Raw genomic sequence first — 20,673 nt, forward strand, 5'->3', positions numbered from 1 at the left:
AAGTGGGAATAACCATTTCATTGGAAAGAAAGTTCATTCTTGGGATCCACAACTAAACCTATGGAATAACCATTCCGTTCCCAAGTATTTTTTTTAAAAAATCAAATTTCGAAAAAACCCTCATATTCTAAGTCCAATAACCACTACCACCACTACCTTTCACCACTACCACCACCACCTTCCAGCTTATCCATCTCCACCTTTCACTACCATCGCCTACCACCACCGTCACTACCATCGCCGCCATTTTTGCCGCCTACAACCACCACACCGCCAATGCCTCCACTGCCTTCCACCACTGCCTCCGCCTCCGCCACCGTCGTCGCCACCACCACCGACTTCCACCACTACTACCTTCCACCATCACCACCTCCATTGCCTTCCACCAACATCATTGCTGCCACCACTTCCACCACCACCACCTACACCTACACCACTGCCACCTTCCATCGCAGCTACCACCATCATTGCCATCGCCACCACTGCTGCCTTCCACCACAACAACCACCGTCACTACTGTGATACCCCTCGATTCTAGAGCCACGAGTGATCAAGTCCGAGCACAGATCCGAGGGATATCAAACAATTAATATTTAACTGAACACATAATACAAAATGAATTTAAGAATAATAATGATAAGCTGAAGGAATACTAAATTAAAAATCCTCAAATATAAATATTTAAACTCTGACAATCCAAACTCCATAAGTTTACAACTCGGGAATCCATCTCTAGTGGACCCCTATGAAAAAAACCCAAACCGAACGAAAGTAAATAACTAAAGATAAAAACCCAAATCTAATATCTGGAAAGAAGTCTTACGTCGTCGGTAGAATGGAAGGTCATCTCTGCTCAGCCCAAACAAGCCCTAAGACCTCAAACGTCCAATACCTGCAAAATGATAAGTGGGTCAGGCCCACTAGCAAGTTCTATACTACTATTACCCAAACAGAGACCCGATACGCATGTACATCCTGACCAATCCAACAATAACTAAATAGTCCGTAGATACATATATATATAATCACACTACAGGACTCTCACTGGACTACAGGCCCGTCTCAACCTGACTAGTAGGCATCATGCAAAACGCACCTGAGGTGGGCATGACTACCTAGACCTAGTAGGGTACACATCTAACCATCATAGCCAGCTATGCATCCCAATGCATATACGCTCCCTAGCTAACAACTCTGAGACTCAGGCTCATATCGTGGCACCATAAAAATATATTTAAAATCCGTTCCAAACCAAAAGTGTCACTCAACTATTTAGTGATCTGACACAAAATACAGGTAGGACTAAACTTTTGTAATTAATCCATCCCTTAATCCAGAGTAGGTAAGACTTAGCATCTTTGAGCTAATCCCCTTAGTATGTCACCGTCCCATACCGGTGCATACCATCCATCCATCCAGTGTTGACAATATAAATTACAGTAAATATCAACATATCCAACATAAGCATTTCAAGATTGTATAAATAGCATGCTTGTTCAAAACATCTAGTATATAATTCTCTACAATTTAAAACGCATAGAAATCAATATAATCATTCTGTAACTCACAATAAGCATAATTGTAACAATAACAGTATATACATGCTTACTTGTAATTACTCCACAACATTCCATAAGTTGATATAAACAGTTCTTGGTAAATATCAACTATTTTCTTATTAAACATTAACTGAATTTATATTAGTTAACAGGCTTAATCTCATACCACTGTTATATGACTTTCAAGTCAAACTCATATTTCAATTGCTAATTTAAAATTAATCAACTTGAATCGTTTGCAAAATTTCAACCATGTAAACTTCCTTAAAAGTGTCTTACTGTCACTTATAGATATATAATCATTCTATAATCTAATATGCTTAATTTAAATTACAGAAACATGATTAAACAATATTTCCATTCCCAGATAAATTCCAACTCATGGGGTTATGCACTTAAAATCCTCTGCCTCCAAAAACAGTCCACAAGTTCACTTGAAACTATAACGGTTTAAATCTACCGATTTCTTTGTAATTTATTATGTATTATCACACCCTCAGAATTTTTAATAGGACTTAGATGCTATTGAAACATCCCTGCATAGCTCCTAATATCATCTGGAAACACCAAATTCTGAAACCCGTAACCAAAACCATCATTGAAAAGGCGAAAAACTGAAAACCGTTGAAGGAGCCGGTTCCACATAAGGTGGAGCCGCCTCCACCATTTAGTAGAGCTGGCTCTTCACAAGGCGGAACCGCCTCTAAAGCCCAAAGAGCCGGCTCTACCTAAGGTAGAGCCTGCTCCACCCTTTTTGTTGAGCCTGCTCTACTCAAATTAGAACAGGTTATTCCCCTGTGTGTCTTTTTCTCTACTTCCGGCAGTATCCGGCAACTTTGTTCCTTCAACCCAAGTTTATTACTGAATAAACTAAGTCCAAGGGTGTTCCAAAATTAATTGAATTCATTGATCATTAATCAAAACTAATTGGAACAAGAATTTTTCCAAACAGATTAAAAACATGCTAAAAACCCAATCGCTAACACACACGATTTTGAACAATTTCTATGCAACCAAAAATTAGTTTAACTATTTACTTCCTCCTGGGATTGTGTTAATGATGCAAAGAAAAGTCCTCCAGAACTATTTAAACTCATTAAACATTAATCAATTACTATTAGAACAAGAATTATGCAAAACCGTTTAAAAACGAACAAGTTGCAGATACAGAAAACACATACTGTTTTAAAACCAAATAACCGTGCAAACCAAGTAAAAACAAATTAAATTAAATTTATTTCATCCTGGAATTGAATTAGGGATGCAAAGAACACAGGCCAAAGAGATAGAGTTAGTATTAGAACTTGCCTGTGAGATTCGGTTCAAAAATCTCAACGTCTTTCTTCTAAGTTTTCCGGCGAATTACTTTCTCCGGCGAACTACAGTAAATCTCCTCTGCCCCGAACTCCCCTGATTCTTTAGTCTGTAATACGTATGGTTAGGGTTCTAAACCCTTGGCAGCCTTATACAGTTATATATATAGGCCAACTAAACCTAGGTGCAGTTAAACCCTAATCCTAATACAAGACAGAAAAACAAGTCGGCTAAATACGTGGCTTCCAAAACTGATAAAAACCTTATTTACTAAATAAAACATTTAACTTAATTCAAATAAATATTAACTAAAAAAACAATCAATTTAAAATAAAACAAATAATCCATTAAACAAATAAAGTAAAACAAAAATTCAATTAAATAACAATTAAATAAACCAACAAGTACATCAAATAAATTAAACAATTTAAATAAATTCCAGAACTATCCTTTCAAAATTAGGGGTATTACAACTACCACAACCATCACTGTCACCTTCCACCACAAAAACCACTATCACTGCCACAACCATCACTGCTAACACCACCTTCCACCACCACCACCCACACCACTGCCGCCACCTTCCACCACTACCACCACCTTCCACCACCACCACCCACACCACTGCCGCCTTCCACCATCGCCACACCACTGCCACCGCCATTGCCTCCACCGTCATCACCTAGAACACTAACGCCTTCTAATACTACCACCACTACTTCCACCATTGCCACCACCTTTCACCAACACTACTGCTGCCTTTTGCCACCATCACTGCCGCTCTCCACCACCGCTACCTTCAAACACCACCACCTACAACACTACCACTTTCTACCTCCACCACCATCGTCGCCGTCATTTCTTATTAAAAAAATTATAGAAGAATGTTATTTTGTGAATTTAGCTTATCTATCACTAAGAGGGGTATTTTGAAAAATTCAATTTGAAATTCATTCCATTCTAAATTTTAAATTGATCTAACCAAACACTATAATAATTATTATCATTCAATTCCTAAATATCTCATATTTGCAATTAAACGATAGAATGAGAATGAAATTTCAATTCCACTTTCATTCCATTGTCATTCTCACTTCCATTTCATTTCATTCCATTTTATTCCTGCATATCAAATGTAACATTAAGAGAATGGAATAAATTGATAGTTGAAAAAAAAAAAAAAAACACTTCATCAACATAGTCAAACTCCATTCAGTAATAAATCAGTATATTCACACTATTATCTAAGAATGAAGAAATCAATCTAAGCATATACCACGAGATGAATGAAGAAATCAGTCTAAGCATATACAATCAATCTAAGACAAAAAATAAATAAATAAAGAAGAAGAAGAAGATAAAGTACAAGAAGCCCTCGTACTATTTATTACGTTTGTATAAATTCCTATATTTTCAATAGTTGGAACAAATTGTCTCTGATAGCCAATTTTGATCAAATTTTTATAAAAATTCTAAAATGCCCTCAGTTGCAACTATGCAAGGAAGATTTTATTTTATTTTTTCCTCTCTATCCTCTCTTTCTAAACCGTCTCTCTTCTCTCTCTCTCTCTTTTCCTCTCTCTTCTCTCTCTCTTCCATTAATCTCTTCTCTCCTTAGATTGGGTGGGATTAAAAAATAATAATAATAATAATAATAATAAAAATTAAAAAAAAAAAAAGAAGAAGAAGAAGAAGAAGGTAAATTGAGAGAAGAAAAGAGACCACGTCGATATAATCTATTTATATTCTGTCACATTACCAATTTAATTAAAATAAGTCTTTTTCTTGCTTCTATTATGAATCCAATTATTAAACAGAGATTTTATCCCGTGAATAAATTAATTAATTCAGGTTATGATTAACAGGTCAGTGACCTAACGGTATCAGACTCTTAGAAGAGGCTGAGCTACAACTTCATTAATCAATATGTTTGCTTTTACTCAGAGAACAGTATCCACCACGATCTGCTTGTATTGATTAATGAAGAGGAAAACAACAAAAACGAACAATTCTAATGCTGTCTTCTTCATTCATCCGTATTTTAAAAATTTACTAATAAAAGCAGATCTTAGCTTAAAGGTTTTTAGCACAGCCTTCATGTGGACCCTATTTACATGCTACCCCGTATGGTTGCCATCAGCATAAGCTGAGGTCGTTGGTTGCAATATTTGACTATTGTATTTGTATATATAGTATGACAATTGTAACTTTGACAATATATTTATGGATTCACTACTTCTCAAACCACTAGTCACAGGTAGCAGCCAACAAGCTCTTTTTTGTGTGGAGCCGCCTACATGACAGCAGTGAACATACATTTATAGTTAATTCTTGTATTATTGACAACATTGAGCAAGAATTCATGGTTGATTTTTGTAGAAAAGTCAGCCCAAGAATATTATTATTATATATAATTATTCTTATGAAATTTCCTGTAACCTTCAGAGTTCAAAACAATTGCTGATATTCTTGGAAATCAAGGTACTTATAAATTGTCCGTCTCTTATTCAATTCTTATGATTTTAGTCGAAGTGATACACGAACCACAAGATTTTAGGAAATCAATAACCCAAGGATGATAATGTACCACACGTTGTTGTATATGCTTATCTCAAAATAGCAAATATCCTACACACAAACACACAGTTCCCTGAAGTGCAGGGTAATGATTCATTATTCAATATATTTTGAATAAATCGTTAGTTTTTGCTCACCCTATTTGTTTCTGTCCAGATCCCCCAAAAATAAAAATAAAAATGAAGCTTCCTCTACTTGGAATCATTATCACCATCTACCTCTCCTACCATCTTAGATTTATAGTCAGCAGTAACTCTATTTCCCCTTATCGCCCCTTGGATGATTTCGCCCTTAACTGCGGCTCTACTGGCAACTCATTTGCTTTTGATGGCCGGGAATGGATTGGAGATATCATCAATTCTAAATTTACTTCATCACAAGTACTCAAAGGCAAATCAATGAGCTCAAAAACCATCCACCAATCACTTTTCGTTGACCTTGTTCCCTACATGACTGCGAGGATCTCTCATTCTCAATTCACTTAGACATTTCAATTAAGACCGGGTCAGAAATTCATTCGCCTGCACTTTCTTCCAGCTTCATACCATGGCTTCGATAGATCAAAAGCACTTTTCACTGTTAAAGCTGGTCCTTACACCCTTCTTCACAACTTCAGCGCTTCCCTTGCTGCTGATGCTCTGGGCGTAAAATATTTTGCTAAAGAATTTTGCGTCAACATTGAACAAAATCAAGTTTTTAGCATAACATTCTCTCCGTCTACAAGTAGTGCAACTGATGATGATGTTTATGCTTTTATCAATGGAATTGAGGTCGTCTCCATGCCCACTGGTCTTTATTACTCTCCCGATGATGATTTGGGTGCTCGTGTCGTTGGCAACAAGTTTCGATACTATATTGATAACAGCACTGCACTAGAGATGGTTTACCTCTTAAATGTTGGAGGGAGATCCATTTTGTCAGTCGAAGAAGATTTGGATATGTACCGTGTGTGGTCCGAGGACAAGAATTACTTGTTACAATCAGGTGTATTATCAGTTACCAGAACCACAAAGGCTGTGATCAAGTATGCTAACATACCCACCTACACTGCACCAATGAAAGTATACAGAACATCTTGGTCAATGGGTCAAAACAAAGTAGCAGATCAGATGCATAATTTAACATCGAAATTACCAGTGGATCTGGGATTCAGGTACCTGGTTAGGCTCCATTTCTGTGAGCTTGAATCCACGACCACTGAGAACGGCAGCCCAAGGGAGTTTTCTATCTTCATAAACAATCAGATTGCTGAGACTAATGCAGATGTAGTGAAGTGGAGTGGTGGGTATGGGGTTGCACAATACAGGGACTATGTGGTGAAAATAGAAGGAAACAAATTCGAGGGCAAGCATAATCTCATTGTGGCTTTGCAGCCCCAGCATGACTCAGATGCTGATCCAATCCTAAACGGTATAGAAATATTTAAGTTGGCCAACCCGAACAACATTCTTGCCGGTCCCAACCCCGTGCCAACAGCACATTCTCCCACATCATGGACCCTGCATGGAAAATTGGTTTTAGCTTTTGGAAGCCACAATGTAATTACGACAGGTGTGATACTAATACTCACTCTCTTGAATATCATAGTTTACCAATTAAATACTTGGGGATCAAACTCTGGAGAAAAGAACATATCATCATCAACACTGTCAAAGGAGGGAGTGTGCAGACGTTTCTCGTTTGCAGAGATCCAGTTAGCGACCAATAACTTTGGTGATGAATTCATCATAGGGAAAGGCGGATTTGGTAATGTGTACAAAGGGCTTATCGATAATGGAACCAAGACTGTTGCCATAAAGCAGTTCAAATCGGAGTGTAAACAAGGGTCTGTTGAGTTCTGGATGGAGATTGAGACCCTTTCGACAATCCGGCACTATCATCTCGTCTCTTTGATAGGCTACTATGAAGACTCCCAGGAGATGCTCCTAGTCTATGAATATATGGACAATGGGACTCTTGCTGATCATCTCTACCAAACTAGAAGAAAGGGTGATGTCAATTCTCCTCTCTCTTGGGAACAACGGCTCATCATCTGCATTGGTGCCGCACGTGGATTGGCCTACCTTCATACCAGTAGGGACGCCCATCATGGAGGCATACACCGCGACGTGAAATGCTCAAACATACTGTTGGATAAAAATTGGGTAGCTAAGATTTCTGACTTTGGGTTGTCTAAAATGGACAATGCAGGCCAGTCACAAACCCACATTAGCACTGCCATTAAAGGTACATTTGGGTACTTTGATCCAGCATATTTCTTCACTTGTAGGCTGACAAAGAAATCCAACGTGTACGCCTTTGGTGTGGTATTGTTTGAAGTGCTTTGTGGGAGGCCGGCGGTTGATGTAAGACTTGAAGAGGAGCAACATAGTCTAGCACTATGGGCCAAACATTGCATCAAAGAGGGAACACTTGATTGAATAGTTGATCCCAGCGTGAGGGAGCAAATATCGCCACCTTGTTTGAAGGTGTTTGCCGAAATTGCCACCAAATGCTTGCACAATAATCCAAATGAACGGCTTACAATGGCTGAAGTGGTGGCTGGCCTGGAGTATTCATTCTCAGCGGCAAGTGGTGGGGATGAGTTATATCCAACTGGGCAGATCTTGCCCACACACAATTTGAGAATCTTCACATTTGCAGAATTGAAAGCCGCAACTAGAAATTTCGGAGCTGATACAATGTTGGGAGAAGGATGTTTCGGAAAAGTTTACAAGGGTTGGCTTGATGAGAGGGCGACATCTAAGAACAGGAGTGGAATGTTCATTGCTGTCAAGAAGTTGAGTTCTGGTAGTATGCAAGGATTTGAAGAGTGGAAGGTAGTTCAACTGTACTTAGTCTGTCATTTTACTTATTTGATCTTGGGTGCTTTTAATTTGCCTTTCATAGCTTTATACGGAGTACTTGTCATGTATTCAATCTCAGAATCATAGACTAGAATTTAATTATTTATTCTTTTCATGTATGCCTAAATTTTACAAGTCTGCTGTAGCTAAAATCTATACCTTTTGCCTTTCAAAAAAAAAAAAAAATGTATGCCTAAACTTTCTATATTTGTGCATTTCCAACTAAATGAATAGTTTGTTGATCAATAAACAGTTTTCTAATATTCGTATTTGTTTTTTCATTTATTTCTGCAGTGTGAGGTGAATTTCCTAGGAAGGCATTCTCATCCTAACCTTGTTAAGTTGCTGGGCTACTGTTGGGAGGGTGAAAAGCTGCTCCTTGTCTATGAATTCATACAAAAGGGTAGCTTGGACTACCACCTTTTTAGAAGTAAGACTGTGTGTGTGTGAACAGTGTTATTAAAGGCTCAAGGCGCTAGAGGTGCTTTGGAGCCTAGGCGCAATGCGAAGCGCATGCGCGCCTGAGTGAAGTGAGGCCCACAATTGAAATTTTAAACTACCATAGAAACATTCATATCTCATAAGTCGTATCAAAATTCTAAAAATTAATATCAAATATAAAAAAGTAAATCCATCAACTACATAAGCATTCAAAAAGCATAAATCAGAGCAAAAATTTGTTTTCTTGAAAGGCAAAACATAATTCGTTCTTTTGAATGGAAAAACAGAGCAAAAAAAGAAATAAATCTATTAACAAAACCTAAAAAACTGTTAACATAAAAAGGAGGAAAAAAAAAACAGAGCCCAAAAAAAAAGAGCCAAAAACAAAAGAAATAGATGAAGAGAGAGAATGTGTGAAGAAAAAGGAGAAAAAACAAAGACGCAAGAAAAAAAAATTAAAGAAAAAAAAATAAGAAGACAGAGAGAGAAGAGAACAGAGAGAAGTAGAGGAGAAGAGAGAAGAAGAAAGAACTGACATAGCTTCATTGTTCATGTCTGCAACTAGGGCCTCGTCGTTAGTCTCAATCTCACTCTTTCTATATTCGGTTGACATGTTTGACTCTTGGGCTTTCTTATTTGTTTATTCTTTTGAACAAAAGTTCCTTCGCTCATAAGCTAGGCTTTCTTATTAGTTTATTAAATTGCCAAAAGTACCCCTTTTGGCTTAAGAAATAGAATAATCAATTTTTTAAAAAAGAAAAACAATGAGGCGCACCTAACAAATAGGACGAGGCACAACCGAGGCACGGGCCTAGTAAAAATCAATGAGCCTAGGATGACAACAGGCACTAGACCGATGCCTTGAGCCTAGGCGCACCTTTAACAACACTGTGTGTGAATTAATGCAAATGTGCTAGTGAATATTAACACACTTTTCTTCTACAAGTCAGTTGAATTCATTTAATCGGTTCACTCTACACCAATTGCTTTGACTAGTGCAGGGGGACCCGCTGCTCAGTCACTTCCATGGGGCATACGGCTTAAGATTTTAGTGGGAGCAGCTCGGGGCCTGGAATGCTTATGTAACAGGACGTCTATATGTAAAGAGCGACGTGTATGGTTTTGGCGTTGTATTGGTTGAAATGCTAACAGGCTTGCGGGTAGTTGACAGAAATCGTCCAACTGAGCAACATAATCTGGTTCACTGGATCAAACCACGATTATGTAACAGAAGGAAGTTGAAGGGCGTAATGGACTCCCGGTTTGAAGGGAAATATCCTTCCAGAGTTGCTACACAAATGGCTCAACTTGCTCTAAGATGTCTTCATTCTGTCCCCCAAAAAAGGCCATCAATGAAAGAAGTTGTGGAGAATCTAGAACTGATTGAAGCAATTAATGAAAATGAGCCTAGCAACATTGATCACCACTAGAGTGATGACTTTGATACTACACTTCCTATGAAGAGCTCTTTGAATTGATGCTTTTGTTGGTTGTTTCTTACATTCATCAAGTCCCCTATTTCCTCTATTATTCGATGCCTCGATATATGTAATGAATTTTGTTGTTGTAGTGGTGATTTGTGTTAAGCATTTGAAACTTTTAGCACTAAAACTTTTGTTATTTCTGTAATTTGTTGAGACATCGTTCTTTATGCTTGGGGGAATTTATTTGTAGTGACAATTAGAAGTCCTAATGGTTGTGGTAATGATGAAGGTCCTTATTTTGCTTAAATCAAGAGTTGGACTTGACTTCAAGGTAGGATTAATCCTGAGACCCTTCCATCTGAGCAACCCTGACAGATAGTTATTTTTCGTTGTTTTAATTTTCTTTCCATAATTCTTTTTTGTGTCAACTTATATTGACAAAATTGATCTAAATATTATTTTGGATAAGGCTTTGTTGGGTTGAATTGCATTTACTCATCTTTCAGGTGAAAGTTCAGATAGCATGAAGAATAATTGTTTGTTATTTTCCCTATTAAATTGCCAACTCCTTAAAGTAGAAACAATTCATTTTTAAGGTTTGTTTCTACTTAAAGAAGGCATGCATCAATATACTTTTCATTCGGATAGGTGTAGCGGGTGGGCGCTTGCCCATTTACCCAAAAGCTCGAACTGTTGGGTAATGCTGCATACCCACTCATTTATACCTATGTCACTTCCCATCCAGATCCGATGTAGGACAAGACTCCTCTTGTAACATTCTCCCCCACCCAAACTCGCAACGTCCTCGTTGCGGTTAGGCCACCCTGCTTACCCGGGGTGGCTCACCTGAACGCCTTCCGGGCCTGACGCTTGGTGTGACACCGAATCAAGGACTAGGTCTGGCTCTGATACCAACTGTAATGGATGGGCGCTTGCCCATTTAACCAAAGGCTCGAACTGTTGGGTAGTGCTACATATCCACTCATTTATACCCATGTCACTTCCCATCCACTCCCCTTGTAACAATAGGCAAGTAGAAGCCACAGATGAAAACAATGTATAAAGGAACTTAAACAAAAGTGAATTGTTGATTAAATTTTCTAAGAGCAATTTTCAATTTATAGACAACAGAAGAAAAGAATGCTAGTTTTAATATTCTTTAAAATCGTGCTTCATGAACTCTATTTTCATATAAGAATGTTAAGAATATATATATATATATATATATATATATATATATATATATATATATATATATATTGGTTCATAAAAAGGTGGACATTAGTTTATATGATGTATTATCTCTTTTTCTAATAAGGAGGTTGACAAAGGGAATGTTATTTGTATTTGAATGAAACAAAAACTCCAGGAGTAACCATGAAACCTCCCAACCACCGGAAACCTCCTTTCCTTCCCTCCCCTAACCACCTGAAACCACCATTTTTCCCTCTCGATTCTGGTCAATCTCTTCCTACACCACCTCCTCTATCACTAAACAAACCATCTCTACCACCTCTCCCTGCTAAACCAAAACCCTCAATTAACCAACCAGCATCATCCAAACCAGGCCACAAGCAACAACATTATAGACCATCTCAACCCAGCAACACCAAGAAGGTCATAAAGTCTGTCGACTCACCTATCCCACACCATGAGTTACCAAGGAAATTCAACTCTACTATTTATGACTCCCCTGAGCATCAAATTGACGACTAAGAGCATCTTCAATGGCCTCTCGAATGGGTTCTCAAACTCAAAATATAACAAGTGGATAAAAATAAGGCACTCCAACGGGCTCTCAAAAGACCTCTCATATTTTGAGATTCTCAAATGTATTCTCAAATATAGAAGCTTTCAAATGACCTCTCAAACTCAAAATATAGCAAGTGGATGAAAATAGGCACACCAATGGGCTCTCTCAAAAGACCTCTCATATTTTGAGATTATCAAAAGTTGCTAGAATGAAAATAAGGCACTCCAATGGGCTCTCAAAACATGAAATGGTTTTTGTGTCAAAAAATAGCATTGTGGATAAAATGCACCATTGGAGCAGAATTGCAAAAATGTAACATTTTAACATTGTAGCTCCTCTTAAAATATAGATTTGACATGGAAATATAGCATTTTGCATTGGAGATGCTCTAACTGAAAAACTTGAATGGGCTCAAGAAAATTTGGGAAGAGCAGAGGAGATAAGGAAAGAACTGAGGAAAACAATTTCTGACCTACGCTCCGAGTTAGCCAAGAGCTAGTTGAAGACCTCTCCTACTGTCACAAAAATCTCTTTGCCGAAGCCGAAGCAAAACTGCAGTACACGGTGGACTCACCCTCTATTTATCCCCCATTGATACAAAACCCATGCTTGATGTAGGTGCATCTTCATCTTTTCCGGCCACGGTCGCCGTCCCTGAAGTTTATCCAGCAGCTCAGGTAAACCCAATTTCCAATTCAAATTTTGGTTCTCAGAAAGAAACAGGCTGTAAATTGCTGAAGTTGAAATCGAGAGGACTTAACAATGAGAGTTTTAAAGAACAGCACAAATCAATAAACTAAAATGAAAAACATTGCTACAGGATTCATAATTCTTAACTTTACTTACTGAAAATTCATAATATATAATGAGAATGTTCAATGATGAAACACTAAAGTAAACATTTTTTGTACAGACCAGAAGAGAATCACATTATATTTGACAAATGCTAGAAAGTAAGTTGAGGCTGAAACCTTTCTGTCGATACATCGAGACAATCATACAACTGCAAGTTTCCTCTAAGCTCTCAGCTGGAAAATACAAAATAAAACAAGCACGATAAACAGTTACCGACGCAAATAACATAGTCAATTAAGTCCAGATTTACTAAAACTATAACTGCAAACAGTTTGGTAACAGCATGTATGTCCGCGTGAGTTATTTTCAGTTTCATTGCAAAACTAAATATGTTTATGAGTGATCTTACACTGTTAGGTTATCTGATATATTTGCTCTGGTAAGAACAATATGAATCATAATCTGTACTGAGACGGTGAGAAGTATAAGACAATCCTAAAATCTGAACATAAAGCACCTATAACATAAGTATGAGTAAATGATGATGCTTAAGGGAGAGATCCATAATAACAGCACTGTAGATCAAGGATTAAGTTAAAGATGGAAAATTGAGAAAGTGAAATATTTGATAGTTCAACCGAAAAAACAAAAGAACAAATGTCAAAAGCTTGCCCTGATGTTCATAGTAGTATACATGGTTTTTTTTTATATATAAAAAAATAATAATAATTAAATTTAAAAAAAATTAAAAAAAAAATTAATAAAAAAAATTCTTATAACTGCCTTGAATACTAAACAATTAAACATATTAAAGAGTATTGTTGAAAATAAAAGATTCAGAAGCTTCTATGCAAACAGACTTGTAAAGATGTTTTAATAGAATTAAATATAAAATTCTTTGCAGATATTCGTATAAGACATATAAAGCCTCAGTGGGACTCTAATTCTATGGTTTATCTTCTTTCAACTCCATTTTTGCTGGCCTTAATACAGAGGGAGACAGAAAACAATTAATATCACATATTTACGGGAAAACAATCACAAAAGGACGAACAAAGTTTTATTGAAGTGGATAAAATGCATTGATGCAGTGGCTTAAACTAATGAACACAGCAGAGAGCCGGTATTTTTCAAAGATTAGGTAGTTTAGTCACTGGCTTGAAAATAAACTTTTATAACTTAGGAAATGGTTAGTCTTTAAATGAGCTTGTTTGGCAATTGTATGCTGATGACTTTTGGACTACTTGTAAGCTCTAAGACAAAAAATATGTTTTAACAGTAAGATATACTAACAAACGTGATATAAATGGATAAAATAACATGAAAAAATTAAGTATAAGAAATTACATTAAAGCATTAAAAAAAGTAAATATCACCTAAACCAGATGTGTAACCAGATGGAAGATGTTATTTTATATAGCCCAATTATATTTAGCTGGTTGTTCGTTTGCAATAAGATAGTGATGCTTTATGTTTATTTTTAGTGGTCAAATCTTTCTTTAATTACTTTACAGAATTTCTACTCCTATTCCCACTAAATTAAATGTCAAAGAGTTATTGCAAACCAACTGATATAAAAGCACTCAACAAAACAATACTACAATAAAGGCAAGGGAATTAATTATGAAAACAAAAAAAAAAAGAAAAAAAAGGCAAGGGAATGAGGGGAGACGGAATTTGTGCAGCATGCATACAGCATAACAAAATCAAATGAAAAGACATCAATATTTAAATAAAATTCATGTCTTTTCGCTTGTGCCTTATGATAAGAATATGCATTAAAGAAGACAAACTAAAAACCAAAAAGAAGATCTTTTAGCATTCTTTTGAAATTGGAGCCACAAGGTTTTTCGTCTTCTTTAAGCTAATGTACATGCATAGAGAAGTGTTCAACTAGAGACAAGGGGTATTCCACATCTTGTAACGTTGAGGATATTTTTCACATCACACACTATTTACTATGCATGTACATTCACGCTCTAAAGGATTGCAATTAGAGTACACTAGAATATTAGGTTTTGGGTTGAAAGAATGGGAAAATAAGCATTGTAGCCAATCAAGCATAAAATTTCTCATTATATTCTATCCTTTATAAATGCGAGTCCATTGTCAACAATGTTGACCCTATATTGAGCATAATCATCCATTAAAGTCAGTCCTAGACTGAGCTTAATCATCCATTTAGAAATATTTCTCCTACCATTTAAGAATTTGGGTCAACTATATGTTGTACAATTTGAATGTACACATTATTTTCCTCCACCTATCTCTTATTCACAAGAAGTGCCATATACAATTTATTAGGTATGATCATCTAAAGGATCAAGGAGAGCAAAAAGGCTAAGGTGTGAAAAAGGGGGAAGGAAGAAGGAGAGAGAGAAAATGGAAGGCGAGCAAAGCGAGGCAGGCAACAAAAACTAAGAGGGCAACAATGTAAAACCAAGCAGCAGAAACTATGATTGCAACTGGGCTATTTAAAGGACAAAGACAAACTGGGCTATAGAAAATAACAACCAGCAGGAAACAATATTCCAACAGAAACAAAAAAAAAGGACAACACTATTCTTCCACCAGCAGGCATATTTTCTAAATGCAAACAAACATAAAGCATCAATTTCAAAACATCAGAATTTCAGCCAAGATCATAATCATGGATACTCCATACAAGCTTGAACCAAATATTAGAAGGGGCAAGTTTAAACTCTATCCAGCCTAAGTAGTCTAAATCTAACAGCATTGAAAATTGCAGCTTCCAAATAAGACATGCATAAACACGTAAAAATTATATTTATATCATTCATAAACATATAAATTCACAAATATAATATTAAACAATTACCTCTGAAAACAAGTACGACTAAGTTCTTCTAACAAACTTGGCAGGCCATGCAACTATTCCTCCCTTAGCTTCTTAAAGCTAAATGTAGTGTATAACATACTTGCGGTCTTGGCAAAGCTAGCCAAAAAAAAAATGAACATATTCGAAGTATAGTTAGTCCACAAAAAGAGAGGAAAACATGCTTGTAATTCTGTTTTTTGTTATATAGTCCTATATTTTCACTTCCATAATTATACCATATGTGTTTTGCTAAAATAAAAATAAATAAAAAAATAAAATAAAACATGAAAAACAAAAAGGCAAAAAAAGAATAAGGCATGTATATGAGCAAACAAGCAAAAAAAAAAAAAAAAAAAAAAAAAAAAAAAAAAAAAAAAAAAGGAACTAATAGAAGAACTTAATTCAAAAACGTGAGGAACAAAAACCAGAAGCAAATTTGGAACCCATTTTCATCCATTACTCAGAGAACCTGTTCACCTTTAAAATTTGCCAAAAAAATTTAACGCTGAGAAAGGGTATAAGGACTCCATTCAAACAAACAATGGCCCCACTATATAGCAATGCTTTATATTATACCAGCAGTGTACGAAAAAAAAAAAGTTGTCTCCAGCAATTTACCACAACCATATCCTAAAATCTGCACTCAGAATTCAATTAGAGCTAAACTATGTAGAGTATTTATGCAGTCTAAAGTCTATTTGACTATGGCCTTTCCTACAATAGGTAACAGAGTTGCAAGTAAAAACTACTAGTTGTGATATTTTGAGTGATGTTATATATTAAAGAGGAAAAATAAAATAAAAAGGGAGAGAAGAATTTTATTAGTAGGTCAAGCCCAAAAAAAAGGAGACAACCTAAACTTCCACTCTCTATCAAAAATAGGACCAAAATCATGCTTTCAGTGGTTTGCTTATATGCTTTGTGCTAGTTTATGTCACACAGAAAAAAATTCAAAGATTAGGTTAATGATTGCAATTTTGAATTTCTGTGAACTGTAATACTGAGATGAAAACCCCTTGTCCGCGAGAAAGAGGGAAGAACTTGAGAAATAGAAAAGATTAGGTTCTTACAGCAATTTACATGGTTGGAGTACGGTATTGGCAGCAACTGAAACCGATTGTGGAATGATGATGGGAGCAACCGCAGGTGACGACGATCGTAGGTCGGCGGTGGTGAGAGAAATGAGCGTGAATTGCGGACATAGTAGACGTTTGGTTGGAATTAGGGCTTGACTGGCTTTTTTTGGATTGAGGGAATTGGAGAGATTTGGAGAGAAAAGAGCGGAAAGGATAGAGTTTAGTGTGTTTGGGTGGAGGGAATTGAGAAGAAAAGAAATGATTTGTTATCCCTCCCAATCCTTTCAGTACAATAAAAACAAACTCTCTCAAAGTTGAGAAGATTTGAGGGGAAAGGATGACAAAGACAGAATTAACCTTCCAATTTCTATATACAATTTAGGGCAGCAGCTTCTCAAGTCCTCTTCTCTTGCTTCTGCAAAAGCGTTGTTCCTCTTCTCTTTCGTCTCCAACAAAAACTCACCTACTTTCTCTCATCAAGGTATTAATCTCTTCTCTTGCGTCTCCAACAAAAACTCACCTAGGTATTAATCTCTTCTCTTGCGTCTTCAACAAAAACTCACCTGCTTTCTCTCATCAAGGTATTAACCTAACCCAAATTATCTTCAAATCCTTCTTCGTTTCATTATTTTTGTCAGTTTTGATTGCAGAGCTCATATGTACTCCCTCCCTCTCTCTCTCTCTCTCTCTCTCCATATATCTATATGTATATATATATGCTATGCAAACATATCAAGTGATTTTGATGGAACCAAAAGGAAAAATACGAAGAAGAACTCTTTAAGATTTTGGCGGAAATTGGATTAGAGGGGCATGCGGCTGTTAAGGCCTTTATTTTTCTGACTAAGCGTGACCATCCTGAGAGAATGACACAATTTATTGGTTGCCCACCTGTGCTTCGCAAGATACTCCTGGAGGAACTGATGTCCAATGATTCTTGGCGTTGATAATGGTTTCGGTTATACTAACTTTTGATAATGTCTTTTAAGTTGGTAATATTTTAAAACAATTAGTAGAACTTCGAATTATGTCTAAGTTTAGTTATGTATTTTTTTGTATCTATTTTATTTTATTTTATTTTATTTTTTTGTTATGGAGCTTTTGATATGTAAACTCTATGGAACTTCGTATGGTGTGTTGAAGATGGCATATGTTTTTTTTTAAGGTCTTGATGAATTCCTGAGTAGGCGTGTGAATGTAGAAACAAAAAACTATAATGGATTAAAGTCAGTGTACTATGTTATACTAGGCGTGTGAATGTAGCTTGGATGTGAATTGAGGCTATATTTTGTTCAATTGAGAAGTGATTTGTGAAGTCATTTTGTTATAATTTTACTTTTTGTGAATTTAGGCTATTCTGTCTTCAATTGAGAAGTGTTTGAGAAGTGATTTTTTACTTTTATATATATTACTCCTTGTTTTAAAAAAATTTGTTTACCTATGTAAGGGACAAGCAAATATTGATCTAAACACAGGGAATTAGGGGTGTGGCTACATATTTGTGGTGTTACAGGTATAGAAGAACCATATATATGTAGCGCTCTTTTATCCAAGTTAAGAAGTATGTGATACATAATTGAACAATGTATTGCATGTCTTACGTGTAGACATTGATTTATAGTAAAATTGTCTATTAATAAAGAATGTACTAACTTTTAGTTGGTATTAATTATTTAGTATTATTTTTATTATCCAAAAAAAAAAAAAAAAAAAACCCTAAAGTTTATGAAGAGATGAGAAAATGTGGTATAAAAATCTTACATACATATCTATCTATGTATCTTCAAAGTATGCTATCAAGTTATACATATATTATCAAGTTACTTATCAAAAAAAAAAAAAAAACAACAACAACAGTATGCTATCAAGTTATCTTGTTTTTCTAGTTATTATTAATTTTAGTTTCCAATGAAACTGAGGGAGAGAAAAAAAAATCAGTATGCTATCAAGTTATGAATGATTATTTATCAAAATATATAAAAGGGTAATACAGTAATTTCATTATTATTCTTTCCTTTCTTTTCTCTACTCTGTTTTATCCAAACAAGCATATTATGTTTTCCTTTCTTTTCTCTCCTATCTATCCAAACATTATAACTATCATTTCCTTTCTTTTCTTTTCTCTTCTAATCCTTTCTTTTCTTTTCTCTCCTCCGTATCCAAACGAAGCCTTAGGGTATTGGTAGCGCGAAAATTTAAAATAGCTATTGGATACGTCAAACCATGCACCCTATCTTACTGAGGACGTGTGATATGTGTGTATAATTTGATTGGCAAAAGCTGTTTTTAAGATTTAATTTCAAGGATGTATTTTTAGTTGTCATAAAATATTTTAAAATTTGCGAGACCAAAAAAGGAGAAGAGAAAGAGAGATGATGATGGAGTATAATTTCACTTACATGTAATATTAATTATAATATTTTAAGATTTAATATTAATTATTATATCCAACACAATAGAAGTAATTAAGTTCACTAAAAATCATCTCACGAGATCTTAGTACTGATTTAAGGTCATTAATTTATGAAAAATCAGTACTGAATTTTAGTTTTAGATTTTATTTTGAATTAGGTGGTTACTTAGTTGTCAATTTATTTGGCTGTTTTGTATATTTTAAAAGTAATTTTTTTTAATATAGAAAAAATCTTAATACAGGAAAGAGAGAAAAAATAGCAAAACTTATGATTATAGAATCCAAACCCTAAGAGCATCTCCGGTCTCTTAAAATATTCTTTTGTGTAAAATATACACTACTACGTATGATGTGTAATTTTTTTTTTTTATTTCCAGCAGTCTATCAAGATATACTGCCACGTCACCAATGTGTAAAAGTATTGTATATTTTACATAACATTTTTACACAGCCACATCAACATATTTCATTTTTCCTCCATCTTTCTCATTTCATTAACGAATCAACCATATATTAAGTAGGTTTGTAAAAATTATGTGGGATTCAGGTATGACACTAGTTGGTTGTTATTGAGGGATATATTTTTACAAAAAAGGTATAAAACAACCACTAAAGCTAAAAATAAATAATTTAAATTTTTTGTGTTAATCTATTATGACACATCAGAGCATCTCCAACCATTATAATTTTCGTTACATATCCCAAGGTCAATACTAGGTCGATTCTTCTTCTTTTTTTTCTTTTTTTCTTTTTTTTTTTTTACCTTAATTTTTTTATTCCTGAGGTGAAAATATGTGATTTTTATTTTTTACTTTTTACCTTAGGTTACTATTCCCAAGGTATTCAAAAGTTTTCACATGAAAGGGGCGTGAATTTAAATCCCAACGCCACGTGATTGCTTGATTCTCTTTAGAATCTGCTTTTTTTTTTTTTTTTTTTTTTGCTTGGGTTACAAATTCCCTAAGGCAACATACAAATACCACCACATGATCACTTTATTCTCTTTGGAATCCAATTTTTTTTTTTTTTTTTTTTTGCCTGGGTTACAAATTCCCCAAGGCGACATACAAATACCACCACATGATCGCTTTATTCTCTTTGGAAATAATACGTCTGTGGTGATCAATTCTACCTCAGGTACTATTCTCGAGATGAACAATAAATTTTTTTTATTTTTTTTTACCTCAAGGTAATGTTCCCGAGGTTATAGTTTTACCTCAGCTTTACCTCGGGGTATGCTTCCTAAGGTGAATAGTTCTCCCTCGGCTAGTATTCCCGTAGCGAACAACCGTTTAAAAGACGTGGGTTCAAATCTCACACTCAACAACACCGAATAGACGGTGATAGTTGGTTTCCTTTGGGAATCAACATACTATATATATGTATATGTTTTACGAGCTTCACTCAACTCGTCCCTTTAATAAAGGAATAAGTTTTACGAGTTTCACTCAACTCGCCCCTTTTATAATGGGAGTAACAATTTTGAGCTTCACCCAACCCGCCCTTTTAATAAAGGGTTTAATTTTTTCGAGTTTCACTCAGCTCACCCTTTTAATAAAGGGGTAGATTTTACGAGTTTCACCCAGCCCGCTTCTTTAATAAGGGGAAGTTTTACCCAAGATTTATAAGTTTGCCC

The 20,673-nt window shown here is 35.5% G+C and overlaps 2 protein-coding genes and 1 pseudogene across 3 annotated transcripts in view; 2 read left to right on the forward strand and 1 right to left on the reverse strand.

The window, feature by feature from the left end:
• Positions 1 to 650: 650 nt before the first annotated feature.
• The window catches only part of LOC132295243 (uncharacterized), a 47,403-nt gene continuing 27,380 nt past the window's right edge, over positions 651 to 20,673 (reverse strand). The window contains exons 2-4 of one of the 2 annotated variants that reach the window (XM_059793423.1): positions 15,549 to 15,665; positions 12,886 to 12,942; positions 651 to 892 (exon numbers count right to left, since the gene is read on the reverse strand). Coding sequence is in view for 1 of the 2 variants with exons in the window: in XM_059793424.1 (XP_059649407.1) it covers positions 15,627 to 15,665 (39 nt within the window). In the remaining variant the exon portion in view is untranslated. Of the gene's footprint in view, positions 893 to 6,881; positions 6,950 to 12,386; positions 12,569 to 12,885; positions 12,943 to 15,548; positions 15,666 to 20,673 lie in introns of those variants that run through there. The other variant, XM_059793424.1, reaches the window with a different exon arrangement.
• Positions 5,215 to 7,870, forward strand: LOC132295242 (receptor-like protein kinase FERONIA). The gene has a single exon (XM_059793422.1). The coding sequence runs from the start codon at positions 6,230 to 6,232 to the stop codon at positions 7,868 to 7,870; it is 1,641 nt and encodes a 546-aa protein (XP_059649405.1). The 5' UTR covers positions 5,215 to 6,229.
• Positions 7,976 to 10,348, forward strand: LOC132295244 (probable serine/threonine-protein kinase PIX13; annotated as a pseudogene).

The sequence above is a fragment of the Cornus florida genome, unplaced genomic scaffold (assembly GCF_030987335.1).
Source record: "Cornus florida cultivar Cherokee Brave unplaced genomic scaffold, ASM3098733v1 CherokeeBrave_3.0.0_Hap2_Chr02, whole genome shotgun sequence".
Taxonomy (NCBI): domain Eukaryota; kingdom Viridiplantae; phylum Streptophyta; class Magnoliopsida; order Cornales; family Cornaceae; genus Cornus; species Cornus florida.